This window comes from Gobius niger, assembly GCF_951799975.1.
Source record: "Gobius niger genome assembly, chromosome: 1".
NCBI lineage: Eukaryota > Metazoa > Chordata > Actinopteri > Gobiiformes > Gobiidae > Gobius > Gobius niger.
Genome location: NC_136852.1, coordinates 15757940 through 15779459, shown reverse-complemented (window position 1 = coordinate 15779459; position 21520 = coordinate 15757940). Strand labels below are relative to the sequence as shown.

Genomic DNA, 21520 nt, shown 5'->3' with positions numbered 1-21520 from the left:
GTTCGGAGTTGTGCCTATTACGCCAACTCAGAAGCTCTTCGCGTGTTGACTCGCTGACACACACTTGCATATCCGAACCATTATATTACTCCTCGAGTGGAGACGCAGAGAAAAGTGAAGATGCTTAAGTGGTTTTAAGTATCTGCTGACCTCTGTCCTTAGCGCGTGATACTTTGGGAGTGTTGCGCTGAGTTTGCGGAGCGACGTGGGCAGACTGCTTCTCTTGTGTTGTTCTCTCACCTCGCGAACCCTATAATATGATAGCCTTCTTCACTTCTAACACTTACTGTATGCGGCCTTAGGCTTCTTCTGTTGAATAACACCTCTCCGTTGCCTTCTTCGCACCCTCTGTCCCTGCCTCCTCCTCCGATCCCTCCTTAATAACTCTATAACTCACCTCAGCCTTAGATTTAATTGCTTATCTGTGTGTAAACGTATTAACCCCGTGCTGTATCTGTTTTTCTGCCGTCCCGGGGGCCCGACAAGCTTCTCCGACTGCCGTGCCTTACATCCAATGAATAGTCCTTCTCTGAGCGGTAATAGGGAATCAGCATCGTAGCAGCAAGCATTGGCAGCGTGTAAGAGATAAATCAGATTGGGGGTCTTGCTTTGCCAGTTTATTGAATCTAAATTGCATGCGCGCCTGGCCCCCGCCGGCCCTACACAGCCCATCCATCTCTCGGCTGATAATGGAGCGGGCCCGATTCCACCTGGTGGGAGCATTATTACATTTCCCCTCTAACAAGACCCAGCTAATCCTGCCAGGGGAGGAGGACAGAAGACAAGAGGACCAAAGAGAGGGGCTGTAGAGGAGTGATCCATGCAGGAGAATAGGACGGTGAGCGGGGAAGAGTCGACATCCCGGTATGGGCCGCCACTGTCTCAATAACTCCCCCCCCCCCCCCCCTCTTCTTTTCAGTAGTGCAGTATTAGACGTGTTGTAGTGGCGTCAGAGCTGCGCGTGGCCCCTGAGCCCCTGAGCTGCAATTACGCTCCTAATCACAGTGCCATTTGGCTGACACTCTCCGCCCCTCTGCACTGCCATCCGTGCGCCCTGCCTCCGCCCCGCAGCCAAGAGTCAGCTCGGTCTAAATGAAGTGACGGCCTCTCCTCTCGCCAGCACCAGGACCTTTATTACTGCTTTAATAAAAGTCCCTCACAAAATTATCCCACAATGAACTGAAGCGAAGTTTCCGTGAAAGTTCCTTCCTTTAATACTCTGTTGCCCTCGCCTCAGGCTTGAATACAGCAGCCGATACTGTACTGCAGATGGAAGATTGTAGATTTACAGCATAATGGATGAATTGCGGTACAAGAATTGGGTAGCGCTAGATCGCTTAGTGGTAAGTAGGCCTGTCATGATAAATACTATATCAACTTGTCGTTCAATAAGTTTTTGGGCTCAATATTTATCGTCTGTACATTTATTAGCATTTTCCCCTTATTTTTTCTTGTAAAACTTTGATTTCTAGCAGAAGCAAATTAAGTTACATTATATTTCATGTTTATAGCAGCTTGTGTGGTATTTTAGGATATGATGATGCACTTTTAGAACAAAGGTTTACTGTCAGTTTTATGCCTGAGAGTTGACAGTATTGAGTATCGATAGAGTCAATAATATCGTTTATCGCGATACTTTCCTGCGTCAATATATCGAACTTCAAATTTGTTATCGTGACAAGCCTAGTGGTAAGTCTATGTCTCTTCACCTCTTTTCCCTTTGAAAAGAAGAACAAAAAGAATTTCAGCAAATCAGCATATTTTTTTAGACAAAGCATCCAATCCACATACCGCCGTGTTCCCACATTTGATCAAAGAATGCCTAATAAAAAGTATGTTTTTTTTAGCACTAGTACAAACCTGTCGTCAGCCTTAGCACATTTTTATTTTTACAAGCAATGAGACTTTACCTTAATGTGTTTTTCCTCATTGATGTAATTAAGCGGTTTCCCTGGTTCGACGCCGGGGCCCTTCCTTTCACTGTTTTGAGGGGGCAGCCGGAGCGCTGTGAGGCAGTGCACTGATGAGAGATGGATAAACAGTTTGATTTGCTGCTATCGCCCTCGGGCACTGTGTACAGGAGAGACGCGCACCAAGAGGAAGAGGCAAAGCATCATATCAGAGAGAGGGCAAACCAGAGGAAGAGACAGGGGGGAGGGAGGCGGAAATAAACATGCAAACAGAAACGCCGATAAATAAGTAGTTTGTTCACGATACATTTCAAACTTGATTTCGATTTTGGGGGGGAAATGTTTGTAACAATACAAAAAAAATCTACTTTTAAAGCTTGCATTGGATAAATGAATGTAGAAGGTCTATAGTGTCTGTCTCTGTTACAGTCTCCATTGTATTCATTCATCTGATTGTATTAGATGGTGGATCTCAAACTATTTATACTATTTATACTATTTATACTATTTATATATACTATTTATATAGAAGTTTCTCATATAATATTTAACCAAGTGCTACTAGGCCTAGCTAGAGATCAAATCAACACCTAAAATATGTCTTTACTGAGTGTAAACCATGTCTAAGTCAGTAAAACAAAAACCATAGGTCTAAAATTGCAAATGACCCATGAGTACTACCTGAAGAAGCCACTGGTGGTACACACACCACAGTGTGAGAAGCTCTGGTATAGAACACACACAATGAAGGAGTTTCTTTCTTCCCTCATCAAATTGATGTTTACCTAATTTTTGCAATCGTAACAAGCTGTAATAATCCTTCTCCAATGAGTATCTCGTTTCTAAATACCAGGTTGAAGATCGATTAGTGTCTATCTGAATATCGGGTCGTTGTATTTTTTTTTTCACAACCCTTTTAAGAACTACTACACTGTCTTTATTTTGGCTTTCCTCTTGTTCTTTGACCATAGCCCCCAACTATTTTTCTGTGCTCCTTTTCTTCCCTCACAACGTAAATACCGCTCGTCTCCTTCCATCCCGCGAGCCGCCTTAAGCGAATACTGAGAAACACTGAATTTATGCACACACAGCACACAAATGCAGGAAAACAGGCAGCGTGATGTAAAAAAAAAAAGAAAAAAAAAAGGTATGATGTTGATCCACGAACTTGTCAAATGCAGGTTTGATGATCCTCGCGCACACACTTGAGACGAGCAGAGGGGAGGCAGACCAGGGTGCGCTCATCCATGCAAAGTTATTGTTGGTAAAGATGCGTAACCTCCAGACTTAACCAGGCGGAACAGGAGTGTGACGCCGGCTTTGTCTATGGCAATTACCGGAACAATCAGACAGCGCTGTCGTCGAGAGATGAGGGCGACCCGTGGCCTTCTGCATGCGGACTCACACAAGAACTAGGGTTACGCACTATGAGAACAATGCAATACTCAATAACATTGCGATTTTTAACTAATGGTTTCTATTCAAGGATGTTCCATTAAATTGAAACAAAGATCGTAAGCCGTTTCTCTCATCAAATTGTCTCAAAACAAGACTTAAAATGAAATAAAAGTCAATCATGGCCAAGTGCAGATGAAATGTGGAACTATGATAAAACAAGAATGTGTCAATCTCAGAAAGATGGATTAACTTAGTGATTTTGGAAAGTATCCAACATGGCTATTGCGTCAGCTATTGCAATCACAATAATTTTGTGAGTTTTGTAGAGCCATATATCAAACAACATTAGATTGCACAAAATTGTAAATTAAGAGTAAAATTGCATGTTTTATTCACTAGCACCACCATTTTCATTGGGCTTTGTGTCTTTGCCAAAAATGACTTCTATCATCTTTATGATCAATGCTCAAGATAACCAAACTGTTAAAACACACCGTTTTTTTAATATTAAATCTGCTAAAACAAAGTCAAACTACAAATTGTTTTATCCTAATAGGAAATTAATATTGTTATTTGGGTCTTGGGTCTCTTTCTTGATGGTAGAAAGTGTGTCCCAATGCTTCACCCTTTGAGAACCAGTGTTTGTGATCATAGTTCTTGAAATCCCAAAGCCTTTGCACATTACTGTATTGCTTTTATTAATTTTATGAAATTTCAGATCCAGTAAAATAGGGAATAAGCTTTATAGTGGTGACAAAACATTAAGCCTAAAATCTGGTGGATTTTCTTGATTTTGTTGTCACACTGTCTACTTTTGTCAAATGAAGGCCCTTCCCATTACTCAATAGCAGCATTGTGATAATAATACAGTTGTGAAATATTGCACCCATCTTGTTCGGCATAACATACCACACACTGTATTCTCTCCGCAGCGCAGACGGCAGCATACATCACTGGCAGCTCCGCAAACCAAATCCAAACACCCACATTTGTGCCCTAACAAACATACTTGTGCCTGTGCGCGCGAACGCTTACACCCACTCTTGTATATTGTATTAACTTTCCCCCCAAAACAAAACAACGCTCCCATTCTCTCCTCCTCTCCTGCTCTGCCTCTTTCTCGTCTTCTGTTTCCCATCTCCCCTCTCTTTTTTTTTTTTCTCAAAGTTTAAACTCATTAAGTGTAATGATATTGGAGACTCAATTTTACATAGCTCACTCATCAACCAGTAAGATAGCAATAAAGGCGAATGGCTCCACAGAGGCCCCTAACGCCGCAAAATAAATGACGCGCTGCAGCGGAAATGTAATTAATTTAGAGGCAGTATTGATAGTCCTGCCATACACAGCATTATATTTTTTTAATGCGGCTTAACATCTTGATTATTCGGGGGGGAAAGGCGGAGGAATAAGGCAGCCGAGACACGAGCGCTGATGAGAGATGCTTCAAATGCAACGACTACTGTTTACGCCCCTTGCCTCACTTTCTCTTAAGCGTTTCATTTTGCCCGGACGGTAAACAAAGCGCGAAGGAAAGCCGTCTGGTGACTTTGGCGGCGCTGTGGGAGAAGTTAAAATGGAGAGATTCACATTAAGTTCATAATCACTATCTCCATAATGACTATCACACATAATATCCCCCGTGGAATGGTCTTTAATTCCTCACGTATTAAGAACGTAGACGAGATTTATTGTGTGTATTAGGACCAAAGTAAGTCAAGCAAATGCGCATTTACCTTTGTGTTATATAATCCGATTCCCCTACAAATGTGTGCGCTTTGTGTTTCAGCCAAGACGGACGAGGCGCTGAAGGCTAAAGTGGCAAAAAGAGAAGAAGACGCCCGCAAGAAATTTCTAGAAGGTGGGTGAATTTGCATTAACGTACATTGCTTTACATTTATACTAAGCGCAACACAAGAACCTTATGTGATGGATAACCGTCTGCCATTCATATCAATGCTCCACTGATACATTACACTGCATTATGTTTATCTTCACTATTTTATATGGTGTAAATTTACGGTATTCTGAATTGTGTATACAAAATCTGTATTGTTCAAAAGACTGTCCTATGTATATTATTGAGCTACTCTAACACTGAAAGTTAGCTCTAGTCTTAAACCGACTTCTGATAGAGTGACATTATGTCAAAAGGGTAATTTTAATCTTTTGGTAATACAAATTCTGAATATTCAACTGCACTGCGAGCATTTCACCCAAATAATTAGACAGTACGGGCATTTCCTTGATTATGGGTGATTTTATAGCGTCTTTGCTGTAAGTGGGTTCCGCATACCTGACTCATAACTTTGCTGGGATCGGGACATCAGCAACTCGTTTCCATGGTGATGTTGTTTGGTTTGCTATGAGTCTGGCTAATGAGTCTGAGAAATAAGTAGGTTCAGTAACTTCAGAAATATTGATGTTGATGTTAAGAGTTTTTTATGTTTTTTTTTTTAATGCATATTTGCCGGTCTGCTAGGACCCGAAAGCGAAAGTCGTGACGTCACACTTGACAAACGTATGGGATTATCAGCAATTGTAAACTAATGGAGATTTTAAAAGTTAAAATACTGGAGTTATTCACATTAAAACACTTGGACTCCACAGTGTGTTTGTATGTATTTACCAGCAGTAACTCGGCAGCTAATGGAGTTGTTTCACGGCTTTTTTCTCCACTTTTTCTACTGTTTTTAGCTAATGTTAGTCAGCGGCAAAGATGGCGGATCTCCATGGTAACTGTGGAATTTCCCGATCTCTGTTGAGTGTTCACCCAGACCATGGTTTAACGATACTTACAGAACAATAATGTTAATTTTTTCTATAATAGACAGTTTCTTTTAAATTTGTGTGATCATTATTTGAGCTGAAACAACCAAGTAACTTTCTAATGCTGTCCCTTGACCCAAAAGGCATCCAAACTTGGTCTATAAAGAGGTCTATTCGAACAGTACCGAGCCCTAGCTATGAATAACCCTAACCTAAGAATGTTCCACAGAGTGCCTTTAAAACTGTAGCCTGAAGTAGATTAGAAGTCCTGTAAACTCACATTAGAAGTACATTACAATTATATATATTTTAGTTATTGCATTATCATTGAATTTTACACCCCCCCATTTTCTTTTCCCGTTTCTTTCATGTATCCGCTCATATCACATCGTAGAAAAACAGCGCGATGCCTGACGTGTGCTTGTAAAACAGGTGTTGCACATGTTCTCTTTGTCGAACGTGTTGTTTGTGATTTAGCTGGAACATGCTGGAACCGAGCATATTTGGTTTTTTTTTACTCACGAAAACATGATTTATCAGATTTACACAGCGCGCATGCCATGAGCGCACAGGCTTGTAAATGCCCCCCCCCCCCCCCTCCCCAAACATTACACGCCCTCGCACACAGGCACACATAAATGTTCTTGATACAGCTTCATAAAAAGTCAAGTGTAATTTGCCGCGGCTATGTTAGCAGTAATAAAAATCCTCAGATAGAGTAATGACCCTGGGCCTTGTTCTGACCAGAGCATGATATTAATGAGAAAATCAAATTATCCTAGTGTGACATCTCCTAACATCATTTGTGCTGCTCTTGTTTTATTGGTGGACTTTAACTTCTCATTTGGTGTTTTTAGGCGCAGTATTCGCAACCTTTGATGCCCCGTTGACCTTTCAGACAAATATAAAGTCTTTCCATCCTAAACTCAATTAGCCTCTTGCCTTGGTGGACGAATTTATTCTGTCCTTTTCACCACTGCTGTTTGGGTTTCAGGCTTTCTGCCATTCTCTTAATAATATTATTCATATTCGTTGCACTGCGAAACCAGTCAGTGATTTACAGCTGTACAGCCAGCCCTACTTTTCAAGTTATTTTAAATCTATTTCTGTTTACAACAACGCTCTAATTTGTTGCAACTTCCTTTATTTAACCTCTCCAATTTCTCAATCTCCTCCTCCTTTATGTCTCACACACTCGTTTCACCACCTCTTGTCCTTGCACACTCTCCTGCCCTCACTAGTTTCCCTATTTTTAATGTTTTCCACTGCTCCCATATTGCTGTGCTTCGAGAGAAATCGTTGCCAAATTGGTGACTAAGTGCCTCGCTCGGGGCAACACAGCGGGGGCTTTCAGTCTAACAGCTTCTTGAAGCGAAGTTCACTCTGCACCATTGTCTACTTTTTTTGGAAACACTTGACTTTTTCCTACCCTTTTACCCGCCTCCAACTCCCTTTTTTTCCATCCCACTGTGTGGATAAGATAGTGTGCCAGGTTGTGCCATGCTGCACACTGAGATGTCACTTCCTTTGAGAAGCGGGACAATCATTTTTTTATTCTTTCAGTGGACTGGGACACATGTAGCTAGATCAAAATGGCCGACCCTTGCGCTTTAGTGAGAGCTCCTATTGAGTTTCGGGCCAAGCGGACACACATACACATGAACACTAACAGGCAAAGTCAGCCAGCTCCATCCTCCGCTGGCCTTCTTTCACAGCTCCAAGTGAAACTGCAGAGGTAAGCCACTGCTGCAGCGAAACAGTGGATCATCAGGGGTCTCATTATTCCCTGCAGGGCCTGGTAGAGGTCAACACGACTAGAAAGTTTACACTTGAACCGCTAAGTCGACCGAAATGAGAAAACCTTTAAAGGGAACGAAGAGGGGAGAAGTGAAGAACACTGCCTCCTACACTCGCCGTTCATAAATAGATTCGCATCCTGGAATTTGCCAATGTATTTGAGTTAGCTTAGCCCTAATCGAAACCAAACCACGGCAATCTGATTCATGTGCATGCTGTGATATGCAAGCTGTTATTGTGGAAAACAGTTTACTGTACTATGAAGAGGGGGATTTATAAGCAGGGCTTAGTGAGAGAGAGAAAGAATAGGATCAATAACTGGCCCTGTGGTCATCAGTTAACAAAGTAGTCTTCACTTAAAAGCCGAGTTTGCCTCTCTGGTTAAGGGCAGCCAGATGATGCTAGCGGTTGAAAAAAGGAAGCGTGATATGAAAGGCTTGGAGAATAAGAGGGGAGGATGAAGTCTTTGTTAGTTGTATGCCTTGTTTAGGCTATTAAAGCGCAGAGATGCTGTTTGTTTGCCCAGGAGGCTTTTAGCTAACACAGTGAGTCCAGCTATAATAAGATGTACTCTATCAGTGTGCTCTGTCTGCTTGTGTGGAGGATAAAGTCGATGCGTTTGTTTCAACTGGAGACGGTTAAGTGTGTTGCATCAATGTGGTGTTCTATTACAGACACATCTCGTTTTAATTTCTGTGCTGTCTTAGGTTCATTATACAATTACAGGAGTTGAAAAAGAATGTTCTCATAATATGTTAATCAGAACAACAATTCTATTAAATTCTGAACGAACTTGGACTGAATATTTTCTTTGTTATTTTTAGTCTCTTGCTGTTTATCTACTTTGGAGTCGCCAATTAGCTGTGATCGACTGCATTAGCATTGATTTTGTGTAGGTTATGAACCAGATGGCCGTTCTTTACATAAAACAATCATTGAAACACTGCATTACAGGGATGCACAATATTAAAAAGCCTTGCAATATTCATGTCTTTATGGGAGTCACCGATTATTGCACAAGTTTATTACGATGCATTCCATTAACAAAAATGATAATGATTTTGCAAATGTTTATGTTTACCGCACGTTTTTCTTCCATGGGCTTAGCAAAACAAGCGTCAATCTCAGTCAATGTTGCACTAAACTTAATTCAGAAATATGTTGTGCAACCCTGCCATACTATTATCACTTAAAGCAGTACTAAGTAACTCATGCCCCTAGAGGCCATAAGCACCACTGCAGGTGTCGTAGCATGTTGCGTTTTTTTGAGAGTAAATACTACGCTGACAGAAAAGACGAAGGGATTGAGGGATATTGTACATCCAATTACACAATCGAGGTAATTTTTTTTCACTCAAACTTGGCTGTAAATCCTGTTTAAGTGGCACTAGCCCATAATTAGCTTTGCCCGTTAGCCTGTTAGCTTCTTCTTTGTGATTCCATTAGTGTGTATTGGTGGCTCCGACCCGGTGGCAGTGAAGTTGCAATTGTGGTTTTCTGGCCAGAGACACAAGGGGGAGATGAAAGTCCCTCCAATCATCCCATTAACACTTGTATTACCCAGAGAGGGACTACGGAAAGGATTTATTAAGATAAACAAGTTGCTTAGTACTGCTTTAATCTGATCATGATTGAAATGATAATCTATTCTAACATTTAAATGGGTCTTAACAACAAACAACACAAAGTTCCTCCTTGTAACTAGCCAATTACTTGGAATCAGCCTCACCGTCTTTAAAATAGCGGTAGTTATGTCTCTTAATCTGCTCTTGCCTTCGCTGACACAGACAGCGCTGTTGCCCGTGAGCTTGGACACCAGCCTGTAGCCTCCGGTTGGTATTTTAGCCCCTTATGCCGCTCCGTCCTCATTACCTCAAACCAGCAGCAGATTGGGAGATCATATATTTTAATGAGACGTATAATAAGTCGTTAACCCATATCATTAGGGGGGAATATATACCTACCACTTGCTCTTTGGGCGCTTAAACGAAAGGACTGTTGCCCTAATTACGCAGTGTGTAGGACAGGTCATGGGTGAGGTGTGTGTTACCTACGCACGTGTGTCTGTTTTCGGGAATTATATGGCCATTAGATATTCAGCCCCCACCTCCGCCACAAGCTCGCCCACCTCCCTCTCCTCCCCGCCACTTCTTCGACCTAGCATCCATTAACGCCTCATCACCGTATAACTAGCTCATGTTGTCAATCACCAAATGGCCTTGGCTCAAACTGGGGAGAGGGAGAGAGGGGGGGGAAGAAATGTCTAGATTTAGTTTCTTCGCGCACTTGTTCGAGTGCGCCTTCGAAACAACCTCAGTCAAGGGCGATCGATAAGGGCAAAAGGCTGTTGTGTTTGCGCTGTGAAGTCATATTTCTCCAGTTAGGTGTGATTAAGGCTCGACTAGAAGATTGTCAGTCAGATAAAATTTCCGTTCTGTACGACTGTGGGTGTCTATGTCCATAATAAATAATGTGTTTTAGTTTCTAATTGAAAATAATCACTAAGCGGCACATAACAAGCTCCTGAATGATCCACAGCTTTGTCCCCTTTTCAGTTTTCTGAGGCCTATCTGAGCTGTAATAAAAGGACAGGAAATGAGAGGCAAGTGAAGAGCGGTGGCTTGGACATTGACGCTTAATGTAATCTGCCTGGAAATCAAATTATTTGACCTGGAAAGCCTAACAATACAAAAACTCCTGCCGGGGCCGCTGTTAAATATTTAGCACGTGCCTGTCATGAATACAAATGGTGCGCAAATTAGAATCTACAGGCGCGTGACCCTCACGTCACACCAGCGGGGGGCGCACGGGGGGCCGGACCCGTTTTAAATGTTTTAATTACCGAGGCCACGGCACCGGCGACGCTCACCACTTGAAGGACAAGCGCTGAAATTCAACTGATCGTAAACACGTGTGATCTGTGTCCGTGATCTCATTGTATTAACTAAAACATGAGCTTAAGAAGAGAGTCTAAATTATACTCTGCTATAATTATTGTTCCCAGCATCCTCTCACATACACTGTTATAGTTTCTTTTTTATTTGTCTCTCCGCTGGCAATGCGATCTACACTGGGACCCGGGGGAGACCACTGTATTGCTCTTGTGCACTCCGCGCTGAGGAAAGATCTGTCTCAGTGATTTTGATGTAAGAAAATCTGCTTAGCATCGATCGGGTATTGATTAGTGGAGTCGCACTCATCTCCTGTCGTTACTTCAGATAAATGGCCTTATTTGTTGTGTTATTATGTTCAACACAATCATGCCCGGAACAGTCTGAGGAATATTGAGCCGACACTTCATTGGCTTTGGCCACGGCGGCTTCTTTTTTTTTTCCAGGAATTTAAGGAACCATGCCCTGAAGTAAAGCTAAAATAGAAAATATCGACACAGTTTTAACAATAAAAAAACAAAATCTTACAGGAAATAACTTCTATTTCTATGAATAGTGCAATGACTTGGTGAACGCGAAGAGTAAAAGATTCACTGTATTGCCTGTAATGTTTGTTTAGAATGCAACTGTTTAGATGCAGACATTTTTAAGGTTTGTTATACACTCCCCAACCAAAAAAAAAGTTCACTTCTACGATCTGGGTTTGGTGTAATTGATCTAGTTTGAGCAATAATTTGTAGCCAAACAATGAGGTCAGCTGACGACCTGAATATACTGAATGACCAGGTATTCCCATCAATGAATTTCATCTTCCCTGATGGCAGAGATGACGATGCCAGGATTCACTGGGCCCTGTGAAAGAGGGAGCATGGGGCGTCTTCACACAGGGTTTGTGTCCAGATCTTAACCCCATAGACCAATAGTTCTCAAGTGGTGGGTCAGGACCCAAAAGTGGGTCACGGAACCATTTTTAGTGGGTCGTGATTCTTTCCCCATTTCTTATGTATATACAAAAAAAGTATAGAATCCCTACTTCAAATGACTGCTATTGTTTGTTTGTTTTTATCATAATTTCAGCTATTTGGCTTATTTAAAGGGACTTTAAAAATGTTAAAACTAAGTATTTTCATCCCCCTACATGTTCCAGCCATGTCCTTAGGTGTAGAATGAGCTCAGACCTATTCACTACAACTGCCTCTAAAATCCTGCACTGTCACTCAAAAAGGTGTTAATTCGGGTCCGAAGTGCCGTCATGCACAAGCTTAATATAGAAGGTGCAGTTACGCATAAGAACTGAGGTAGCGGTAGTGAGTATAAAAATGACCAACTTGCATCTAGTCCCTTTAATGCTTATTCAACAACATTTGAGTCAAGCAAAGTCTATATGGGCTGTGGCTTTTCATCCCAGGTTGATTGTGGGTCCCAATGCCATACCAATTGAGAACCACTGTTTGAATAAACCAAGTTCGTCCAAGCAATGCCGCAGCGAATGCCTGCCATGATTAAGGCTAAATGTGCCTCCAACAAAATATTAGTTAGCGTGGCCTTTTTGTTGGTGGTGACTTTTTTTGCATAGGAATGTACAATACTAGTTTAAGAATGAATTATTTGTACTATGCTCACCCCTGAACTAGTTTGAATCATTATTGATTGATAGACTTCTTTGCTCCCCAATGTTTTTGTTTTTTTTCCATTCTTTTTTACCATTGATCCTTTTTTTTTTTTTCTTTGCACATTTCCGTACTTGTAAACCAGAAATACTTTTGCACAGCGCTCCACATTTGTTTTGATAAAAAAAAATCTGTGTCGCCGCTTCTGCCATCACCTTCCTCTTCTCTTCTCTATTCATTCAGGTTGGTGGTTCCCCTCATGTTGAAATGATTAGTTATGCGCGGCTTGTAAGCACTGAATCAGAGTTATGGTCCCCGGGGAAATAAATTTGGCAGAAAATCAGTGTGAGAAGATTTAATTATCACGAGGAGACCTTTTTTTTTTTTTCTTTGGCTTGGCCCACTGAAGCCCGAACTCCCCTCGCGCTCCCCCCCCAGCCCCCTCCCCCCCCTTCTCTTCCCTCGCACACCCCTGTCCTGCTCAGCTCTAGCCAACACAGTCACAGCATGGACGCCAAGCCCTCTTCATGCCACCATACTTCTACCAATTTGTTTCATTGCTACGGTGATAAGCCAAGCAATTACGCCTTTATTGATTTTTCATCACTGCAAATTTAAAGTTGATGTTTTTCTCCCCCTTCCCTTCCCTGCCCCGCCCCCAACCTTTTCCAAGAGATCTGCTCAAAAGGTTGATTCGGTGACCTCCTGTCCGTGCCCAATCCGGCTAACACGTAAAGCCTGATGTGTCCGTGGATAATAGGTTGTCACTTTCCTTGCTGCACGTCGCCCGGAGCTTAAATCATTTCTATAGATGGCATCACTGACTCCATAGTGGCCACGAGCTAGATTTCACAGATATTGACCATGCACTGGGCCCCCGTCCCGCTCGGAGTCGGGTCAAGTGGACACATGATTGACAGCAGCCTTTTACCCCAGTCATTGGTAATCGTTGCTTAGGTCACCCTTATCAATTAACCCAGTGCTGCAGGCCTATATATGTTCTACAACCTGAAGTCCCTGAGCCAGTATAGCTTCAGCACTGACATTTCATTTGAGGATCGTTTGGAAGGCTATAATGCGCATCTTGTTGCCTATAGAATAAACATGTTCAATATTGGATATCGCCAAATAAACACAACATTCAAAGAAACATATAGACACATGAAAGCCGAGGATAGAAAGACAACAACAGCTCTCAGAGACATACAGTATTTCAGCGGTTTTTGTTTTCACTTAAGTTTATAGCTATAAAATCATGCTACTGCCATACGTTTAGAATAGAATGAAACGCGATACCGAACACTGTGTAAAACCTCTCATATCGCGGCTGGTTTCTGGGCCTGTCCTAAAAGTGTTCGACCATTAAGTGCGCGGCGTTTGGTCCACTTCTCACCTCCACACTCCAAAAGAACCTGGTTGTCACAGCGACTGCTCCACTCCGTCAGTCGCACATGTGCAGGTCTGGACTCCATCACTCTCAACAGCAGTGCACTATGGGCCGGGGCGCGCAGGGTGGTCAGACTGTTGGGCTCGGCCAACACCACAAACTGCTCTGGGTCAGAGTGCGCGCGTCCTGGGTGGCTTTAACCAAGTGCTGAGGCTCGAGACGTCCAACATTATTGGTGTTAATGGTGCGATTAACAACTCTGGCTGTGTGGTTCGCGTGAAGTTACTTTTGGCCAGAAAGGTAGTTTTTAATGTGGTTTAGACATATTAACGCAAGAAAGATGTTTGAGAAGCAATAGCTCATCATCTTAAAAATAAAAAAAAGAATGCAACAAGCTCAACTGTATATTACAACTATGTGTTTTTATAATAACAGTCTTCTTTTCTCTTCTGGCTTCTCCTGGCAGAAATGTGCATTCTGACTAAAAGTACTTATTGGATCTAATTGTAAAGAGTTTAGTTTATATGTAACAGTGGCTCAGGTGGTAGACCACATCATATAATAACAAGTTGGCTGTTAGAATCTAGCCTCGTTTCTGTCAGTCTGCACTAGGGCATCTCTGGCTGTGTGGACTGAATGAATGACCACAGTCAGCACTTTGACACACTTGTCAAGCTTGTTAAGTGAAATACAAATGTAATCCATTATTATCAACCATTGTAAGTAACATTTTTATTTTTACTGGACATTTTGTTGTTTTGTTTGTGTTGTTTGTGTTTTACTAATTTCTTACTTTTGCATGGAGTTGCACAACTTTTTTGCAAATTCGTATTTTTAACCTTATCCCTGACAACCTACAAAATCTGTATGTTGCTGAATTTTTGGGTTTATTAGTGTTCGTTGGACATCAGAGGAAGTGTAGTACATTCTCCTAATTAATGACAGCCCAGGCTCACATACTCTCATGACCATGACCTTTACTAATATAGTTTGTAGCAGACCACACAAACTGCTGCCTCTGCTGCCACTACAGACACACACATGCACACACGCACACACACATGCACACACACGGCTGAGTGAAAAGGAGAATCAATTACAGCTCAACTAAGGGGAGAGAGCTGCTTGCTTGATGGCTACATGTCAAGTCGACTGCGGGTCACGAGGTGTCTATATATTACTGTACAGGAACGGCCAGTCTGTTTCCTGGATTCTGGTGACATCATTTTTATTTTAATGACCTTGCTCCAATTAAGTAATTAGTTGCTTGGTGTTTCTCTAATTATGGAGCTGTTCATAAAAGAGCTGCTGACCGGCCGGCGAAGGGGAAAAACGGAGACCGCTGCACTTTTAGCCCGCACGCACACGTCCGCGCACACTCACGGCAGGTTTAACATCAAGTGAGTGCAGTCAAATGCCTGTTTTTTCTGGTAAAGGGCAGGGCAGGACTCCATATTCTAATCACACTAAAACAGCAGTGAGCTTAATAGAGAGCTACTGCAGAGTTGTGAACCACAGCACAGGGGACAAAAACGAATAGGGTTTTTACTTTTCCATGTTTTATAGTTTTGGAATCTGCGCTTGTATACTTTCCCCCCCCCCAAAAGCAAACCTGATTACTATTTTTTCATATTGTGTATTTGCTCGAGCATAAGACACTACTACTGCTTCTCCTATTGTTCCGACTCTGACACACAGCACAGTTTGAATGTCTTACGGGCAACATAAAGCTGTCAAGTGCACAGGAGTCTTAGGGCTGGAACGACTTAGATTGATCCCATTGTTAAAGGAACAGGCCGCCGTTTTTCCATACTGAGATATTACCCGACCAGACAGGTACGCATCAACTCGTCTAAGCTCAGGGAAGAACATATCTCAGTATGTAAAAACGGTGGCCTGTTCCTTTAATAGATATTGAAAATAATTGTCTACAAATTAAGATATTAAACAATTATCTGGAAAAAACACAGAATCCTAAGCATGCCATTTGCTGAGAGAAGAGGTTTTATCACTCAGTTGGAGCAGGAATTGTATTACAATGACCGTGGAAACATGGTATTTTTTGTTTTTGATAGAGTATACTATCTTGCGTTGTATACTCTATCAAGTGGACCTAAACCGGCATCAATTGCCCTTAAGAAAATCCCATATTTACACACTTTTTGCTGTCTAATGACTACCGTGTTTTCTGGACTGTAATAGTTTTGCTGGGGGTGCGACTTGTATATCAAAATATATAAATGTTAGTCACACTGACAGCTGCTAGAGGGCGCTCTAGGCTTGTGTACCAGTATCTGCTACACCTGTACCACAAAGTAAAAAAAAAACGGTAATGGAGCAGCAGAAATAAAGTTTGGTGTGAGTGAGAAACTTACTGCAATGAAGAAAACAAAAAAAGCTAATTGCGAGCCACAAGCTAGAGCTAGAGCTACAGCTGGAGGAACGAGTTCACAAATGGGGGCTTGAACAATGTGCTGCCGGTAGAGGCTTGTCAACGGTGCAGTTATGCCTCCATGCCCAGGTAGTTGCCAAGGCTGGTGCGACTTATACTCCAGAGCGACTTATAGTCCGGAAAATACGGTAATCAATTATTAGATTAATCAAATGACAAAATAATATTTTACCCTAAATCTGAAATCACAATGTCAGCTTTGCCACCCACCCCTCCGTTTTAATATAAGAATAAAGCCTGTGCTCCTATTTAAGCCTGTCTATAGAGAAAGTGGCTGTGATGTCAGTCTGTGAAAGCTTTAGCGTTTAATGAGATTCTGTGATGCTGCCCAGGCTCTCACACCGCTCGCTGTGAGAAACACCCACCTGGTTCCAGTTATCCGCCATGTTTGCACTTAGCCCCGTGCCTTCAGGTCAGCGGGACCAGAAGACTTAGCTTGGATTTCAGATGAATGGCCGACCTTCAGCGTGCGCGGTAAACATACAGTAGATGCATTTTTATGTTGTTTTTATATGAGGTAGACTCTTGGCGTTGGGAATGACTGCTTTTATACACTGGGTACTGATTGGTACAATGTCAACAAGGCAACAATAAACATGTCAGGTCTGATGAATGGTAAATCTCCACTGGGCACCAACTGCGAGTCAGTGTTGCATCTTGCCCTTTCTGTTTCCGTGCCAATGGAGTATTTGAAGTCGCTTACGCTGTTTGTCATTGCTGCTCAATTGTGCCCCCATGAAGGTCTTTATGATGCACTGTGTCCAACAAACAAATTGGTGTGATGAACTACTGACACTAGTTAATCTTAGGTAGGCCTTCAATAGTATTACAATTAGTGTGGCACATGGCCTAGTGTTGTAGGCTGTATGTATGCTTGCCACTTTGCAGGCCTCAGAGTCATGAGATTAAGTCATAGCTTTGGCAATTTGATGCATGTGTGTCCCTGCTCTTCACTCTTTAACGTTCAAGTGTCCTGTCCAATAAACCTTATGGGCAAAAAATCAGAAAAAAGTATTGAAATGTCAGAATTTGCCGTGACTATGTTGTAATTGTATGTCGCTGCCATAACAAATAGCAGAACTTTAATGATGCTTGGTTTACAATACGAGTAGTTGTATAATACTTTTTATCTGTACCTTTGTCACATTGTTTATTTTCTATCAACAAAACTGAATGATAATGTTCATAAACATTTGAGAAAAGCCAGTCTAGTAATTTCTTTCTAGTACTGTCTCATGATGACCTACCAGGCAGCAAAACTTGGCATCTAAAGAGAAATTGTCATTGTGAGAGTTTGACTTAAACAGTCGTCTACCGTGTTGTAAGAACGAAGGATACCTGGATACAAAGTTTCGATGCCTAAAGTAAAGTGTCCACTCTATATTTTATCATAAAAATGTGCCAATATTCGACGCTTGTTGGTCGACAGAAAGGACGCGTAGAGAGCGGGGGCCCTAATTGGAGATGGGAAAAGGAGATAGTGGGAGATGGCGCGTGGCTGCCATGTCATCCTGTCATTAGCAGGTTGTTTGGGTCTTTAATTTATCATTCAGACCTTTATTGACTGGAGAGAGGGGAGATCTCTATCACAAGAGCAGCGTGTGCGTGTGCGACACTCACTCGCCACCTGCTCTTCATTTCCTCATACCAAATAGATATCCCAGTTCAAATTATTCTCAGCGCTATAAGTCATTGGAGCGATATAATGAAACACTTTGGGTCAGTATGATATATGATGACAACTGACATGGTGAGAACATGTTTTGTGTACTTTTTTTTTTACTGCGGGACATTCGTGGACACATGGCTTTTTGAATGGGGCGGGGGCTTAGTAATGAGCGCTGTTTATATATTGCGTGTGGTCTCTTGGGACCGCACTTTAGTCTAGCTTAGCCACCTGCTCTGCCATTGGTCGTCTCCCGCTCCAGGACTCGGTGACTAACCTCTATACAAGCACGCGCTCCTCGGGGACACACGCGGGACATCTGGCTCGGCCCATCACAATTTCCCCCCATTTTACACAACCTGTTGACCCCTACTGCCGCGGCATCACATGTTGTCATGCTGTTGATGCTACATGTTCTGAGTGTGCACCTCCACTGGTTCATTCTTTTGGGGGGGACGACAGTGGCTCAGATGTTACAGTTTTGTCTTATAACCAGAAGCCTAGGGGTTCCCGCACGTGCACACTGCCATAGTGTCACTTCACCCGCCTTGTGTCTGTGTGCACTGGTGTGTGAATGGTTGAGTGGTTTCTCGATGGAAAAAGCCCTGTGAGTGCCGAATGTTGGTGGGAAAGCACGATATAAATTGATACCATTTGTGCGAAGAAGCCTGTCCATGTTTAAGCAGCAGTAATGGTATATTTAAAAGCGTAAACTAGGTTCAAACCGGCTTGTTTTGGGAGATTTCGGAGCATGCAGTAGGGGCGTGACCTTGTCTGTGTGTATTTACATACTGGGTAAGCCGGGTTGTGCTTTTTGGTGGGGTTTTTTCTTGTGCCATTTTCATTGCCATAGCATTTCAGTCCCACTATGATTCAGCCGTTAAATCTCTCTTGTCCAACCAGCCCCTTACTGTGTCTGGAATAGAGAAAACAATTGTATGAAATGTCTTGCCTAAAGATACAATGACAGCTCGCCAAACTCTGGGTGATGATCTTGTTTCATTTTCATCATCTGTAAACATTTCTTTTCGATGCCACAGTTCTTTTTTCTAATACTGCTAAAACGCCAAAATCAAGGCCTTAAATGTCATTAAAAAGCAATACATTTGATTCAAACTGGCATGAAATCTATTATCTATCTATTTCTCAGCCTTTTTTCCTGTATAAGTTTGAAAATACCAAAGCAATGGTCAAGCAGCACTTATTCCATTGCAGTTTTGGCTGAAAATGGACCACATTTTTTTGCTGAAAAGTTTCCCATTGTGTCCAATTCTCTTTCCTCTTGTTTGCAAATCTTTAAAAAATTAAAAGTGAGCATTTTTTCCACGTTTGTGGTTTAAAACATGGTATAATATAATATAGTGCATTAGAAATGGCATTAAAAAGCCTACAATTTGACTTGTATAAACCTATGTATAATAGATTATAATAGATTGAGCACAGCATTTTTAAATCTATGAAGTATAAACCATCATTGTACCAGTTCTGTGCAACTCAAAATACGCCATCAATTTCTTAGCATGCTGTTAGCTAATATTGAATTGTAATCCCATCCAATGCAGTCTTGGACAGTAAAGTGAATTCCATATACAGAAATTGGTTTCAGATATAAAACATGCAAAGTAAGTTTATTAGCTTCAAATATGCAGACTATGTCCACTTTCATAGTCGATAGTCTTGCTTTAAAACTGTTATGTACTAAATTTGTTTCTGTTTTCAGCCAGTAAATATCCTTTCTTCCTAACTGTATCTTATTTATTCCTTTTTCTTTTTTCCCTTTCCACTCCTCACCGAGGTCTAATTTTTCAATGCCGTAAGCTGCAGGGTATTAGTTATGCAAATATTGACGTGCTGCTTTGGCCTGCTAGCTATCAATTGAAATCAGCAAATCGATAGGCCTAATAGCTGCTCATTAGCCACTTGATGCATTTCCAGGGCTACCATCGGAGCCTGTCAGCCCCCTCCCCTCCCCCCCCCCGAGATCAATACGGTCTAAAAGTATTACCTAACTAAGACTTGCACCAGACACCTTTTTAATAACCCAAGTTTAGCTGCGCACTCGGCTGCGAGCAGGAAATGTCACTAGAACGCAAAACCGAGATGGAAAAGGATTGCAATTTTTCAAAGAGATTGTGGTGTTTTATTTAGTCCTCGGCTTATTACACTCCCTAAAGTATTTGTCGTTATGTGATCCAATTCATAGTTTTGCAGATATTGCAGTTTTGTGGTTTTCTGTTTACTTAATAAAGCATCGCCAGTTGTGTAGTAAAATGTTATTGCAATCTTGCTGTAGGAGTGGTACTAATGTTTGTTTTGTTATTGTTGAGGAAGAGTTGCATGGGTAGATTTGTATTCTGATTTCTGACACAGTGCTTTAAACCATTATGTAGTTCTTCTTACTATTCTTATGTGTACTTAGTATACTTTACTTGATAGAGCTTCCGGAGGTCTTGTATAGTCTTTTCATTAAGAACATATTACTTTTACTCCACTACATTTGAAAGATAAATACGATACTTCATCAGTTCATTTCTAAAAAGCTGTGTGTTTTGTCCCTTTAAAAGCCCAATGGTGAACACTCCAGAGCAATACATAGAATAAAATGCAAACATTTCTGTATTTGAATCATTGATAAACACCTCACCTCTCTAACACCTGACTTGTAACTTTACTGTAACTGACTTCTCCGCCTCATCTCCATGGCGATGTTGACCAAACACAGACAAATATGAGATTTACATAAAGTTACGGCCTCAACCAAATCCATTCTTTGATCACTCACTGCAAAAGCATTCAATGAAATACATTTTCTGTCTATGTCATCAGGAGCATGTTTTGTATTGCTGGTATAAAGTATAACCCAAAATATCACATTGTGTCCCTTTAACTGAGTAACTTATTTTTGTATTGGAGTAATATTGGAGCAGGAGAATCTGTCAGGTACTTTCATAGCCACTGATCCTTTGCCCTTAAAGCACCAGATTACTTGCAGCGCTCTATGCTTCAGCTGTTTGTGAATGTACAGCAAAAACTATAGATGGCGGTGATCTGAATCTCGAGCCTCGTATCCGCATGTTTTCACTGGCGACGATGAAGCTGTGGAGGAATTTCCTAATTATTTGGTTAGGCTAGAAAAGTTTGTAGTATTTCACTTTTTACGCCTGATATTTTTGGCACTTTTTAAAAACCATTCTACAGAAATATTAAGCCACGGTCCTTTAAAGATCATTTGCAGTACTTTAAGTGTGGTAAGTGTGACGAGTATAACATAAACTCAATACTAAAGATGATTATTTTATTTTTTTTCTAGTTCAAGGTCATTAGGCACACGCTGGACACAGGAGTGCACGCTCGGTTCAGAAAGAGAGACTGTAGCAGGACGGGGCGTCCGAGGGTGGGGTACAACAAAGATAAATCATTAGAGAGAGCAGGTTATTGGAAATGCGGGGGAATAAAAGAGTGAAGAAGCCGGTAATTGCCTTAAAGATCAGACTACAAAGCATTACTGTGGATTTTACAAGGCCATCCTGCAACAAAAGAGCGGTAATTTATGAGCTCAGCGTAAAAGAATAGCATAATTACATTAAAAATTAATGCTAATGAGGGCTAAAATGGGGAAGGTGGTTATTATGAAAGTTTG

The 21520-nt window shown here is 41.6% G+C and overlaps 1 protein-coding gene across 1 annotated transcript in view; it reads left to right on the top strand.

The window, feature by feature from the left end:
* rsrc1 (arginine/serine-rich coiled-coil 1) overlaps positions 1-21520 on the top strand; it is a 116598-nt gene that overhangs the window by 88672 nt on the left and 6406 nt on the right. The window contains exon 7 of the mRNA XM_079556273.1: positions 5098-5169. Within this exon, the coding sequence (XP_079412399.1) occupies positions 5098-5169 (72 nt within the window). The remainder of the gene's footprint in view (positions 1-5097; positions 5170-21520) is intronic.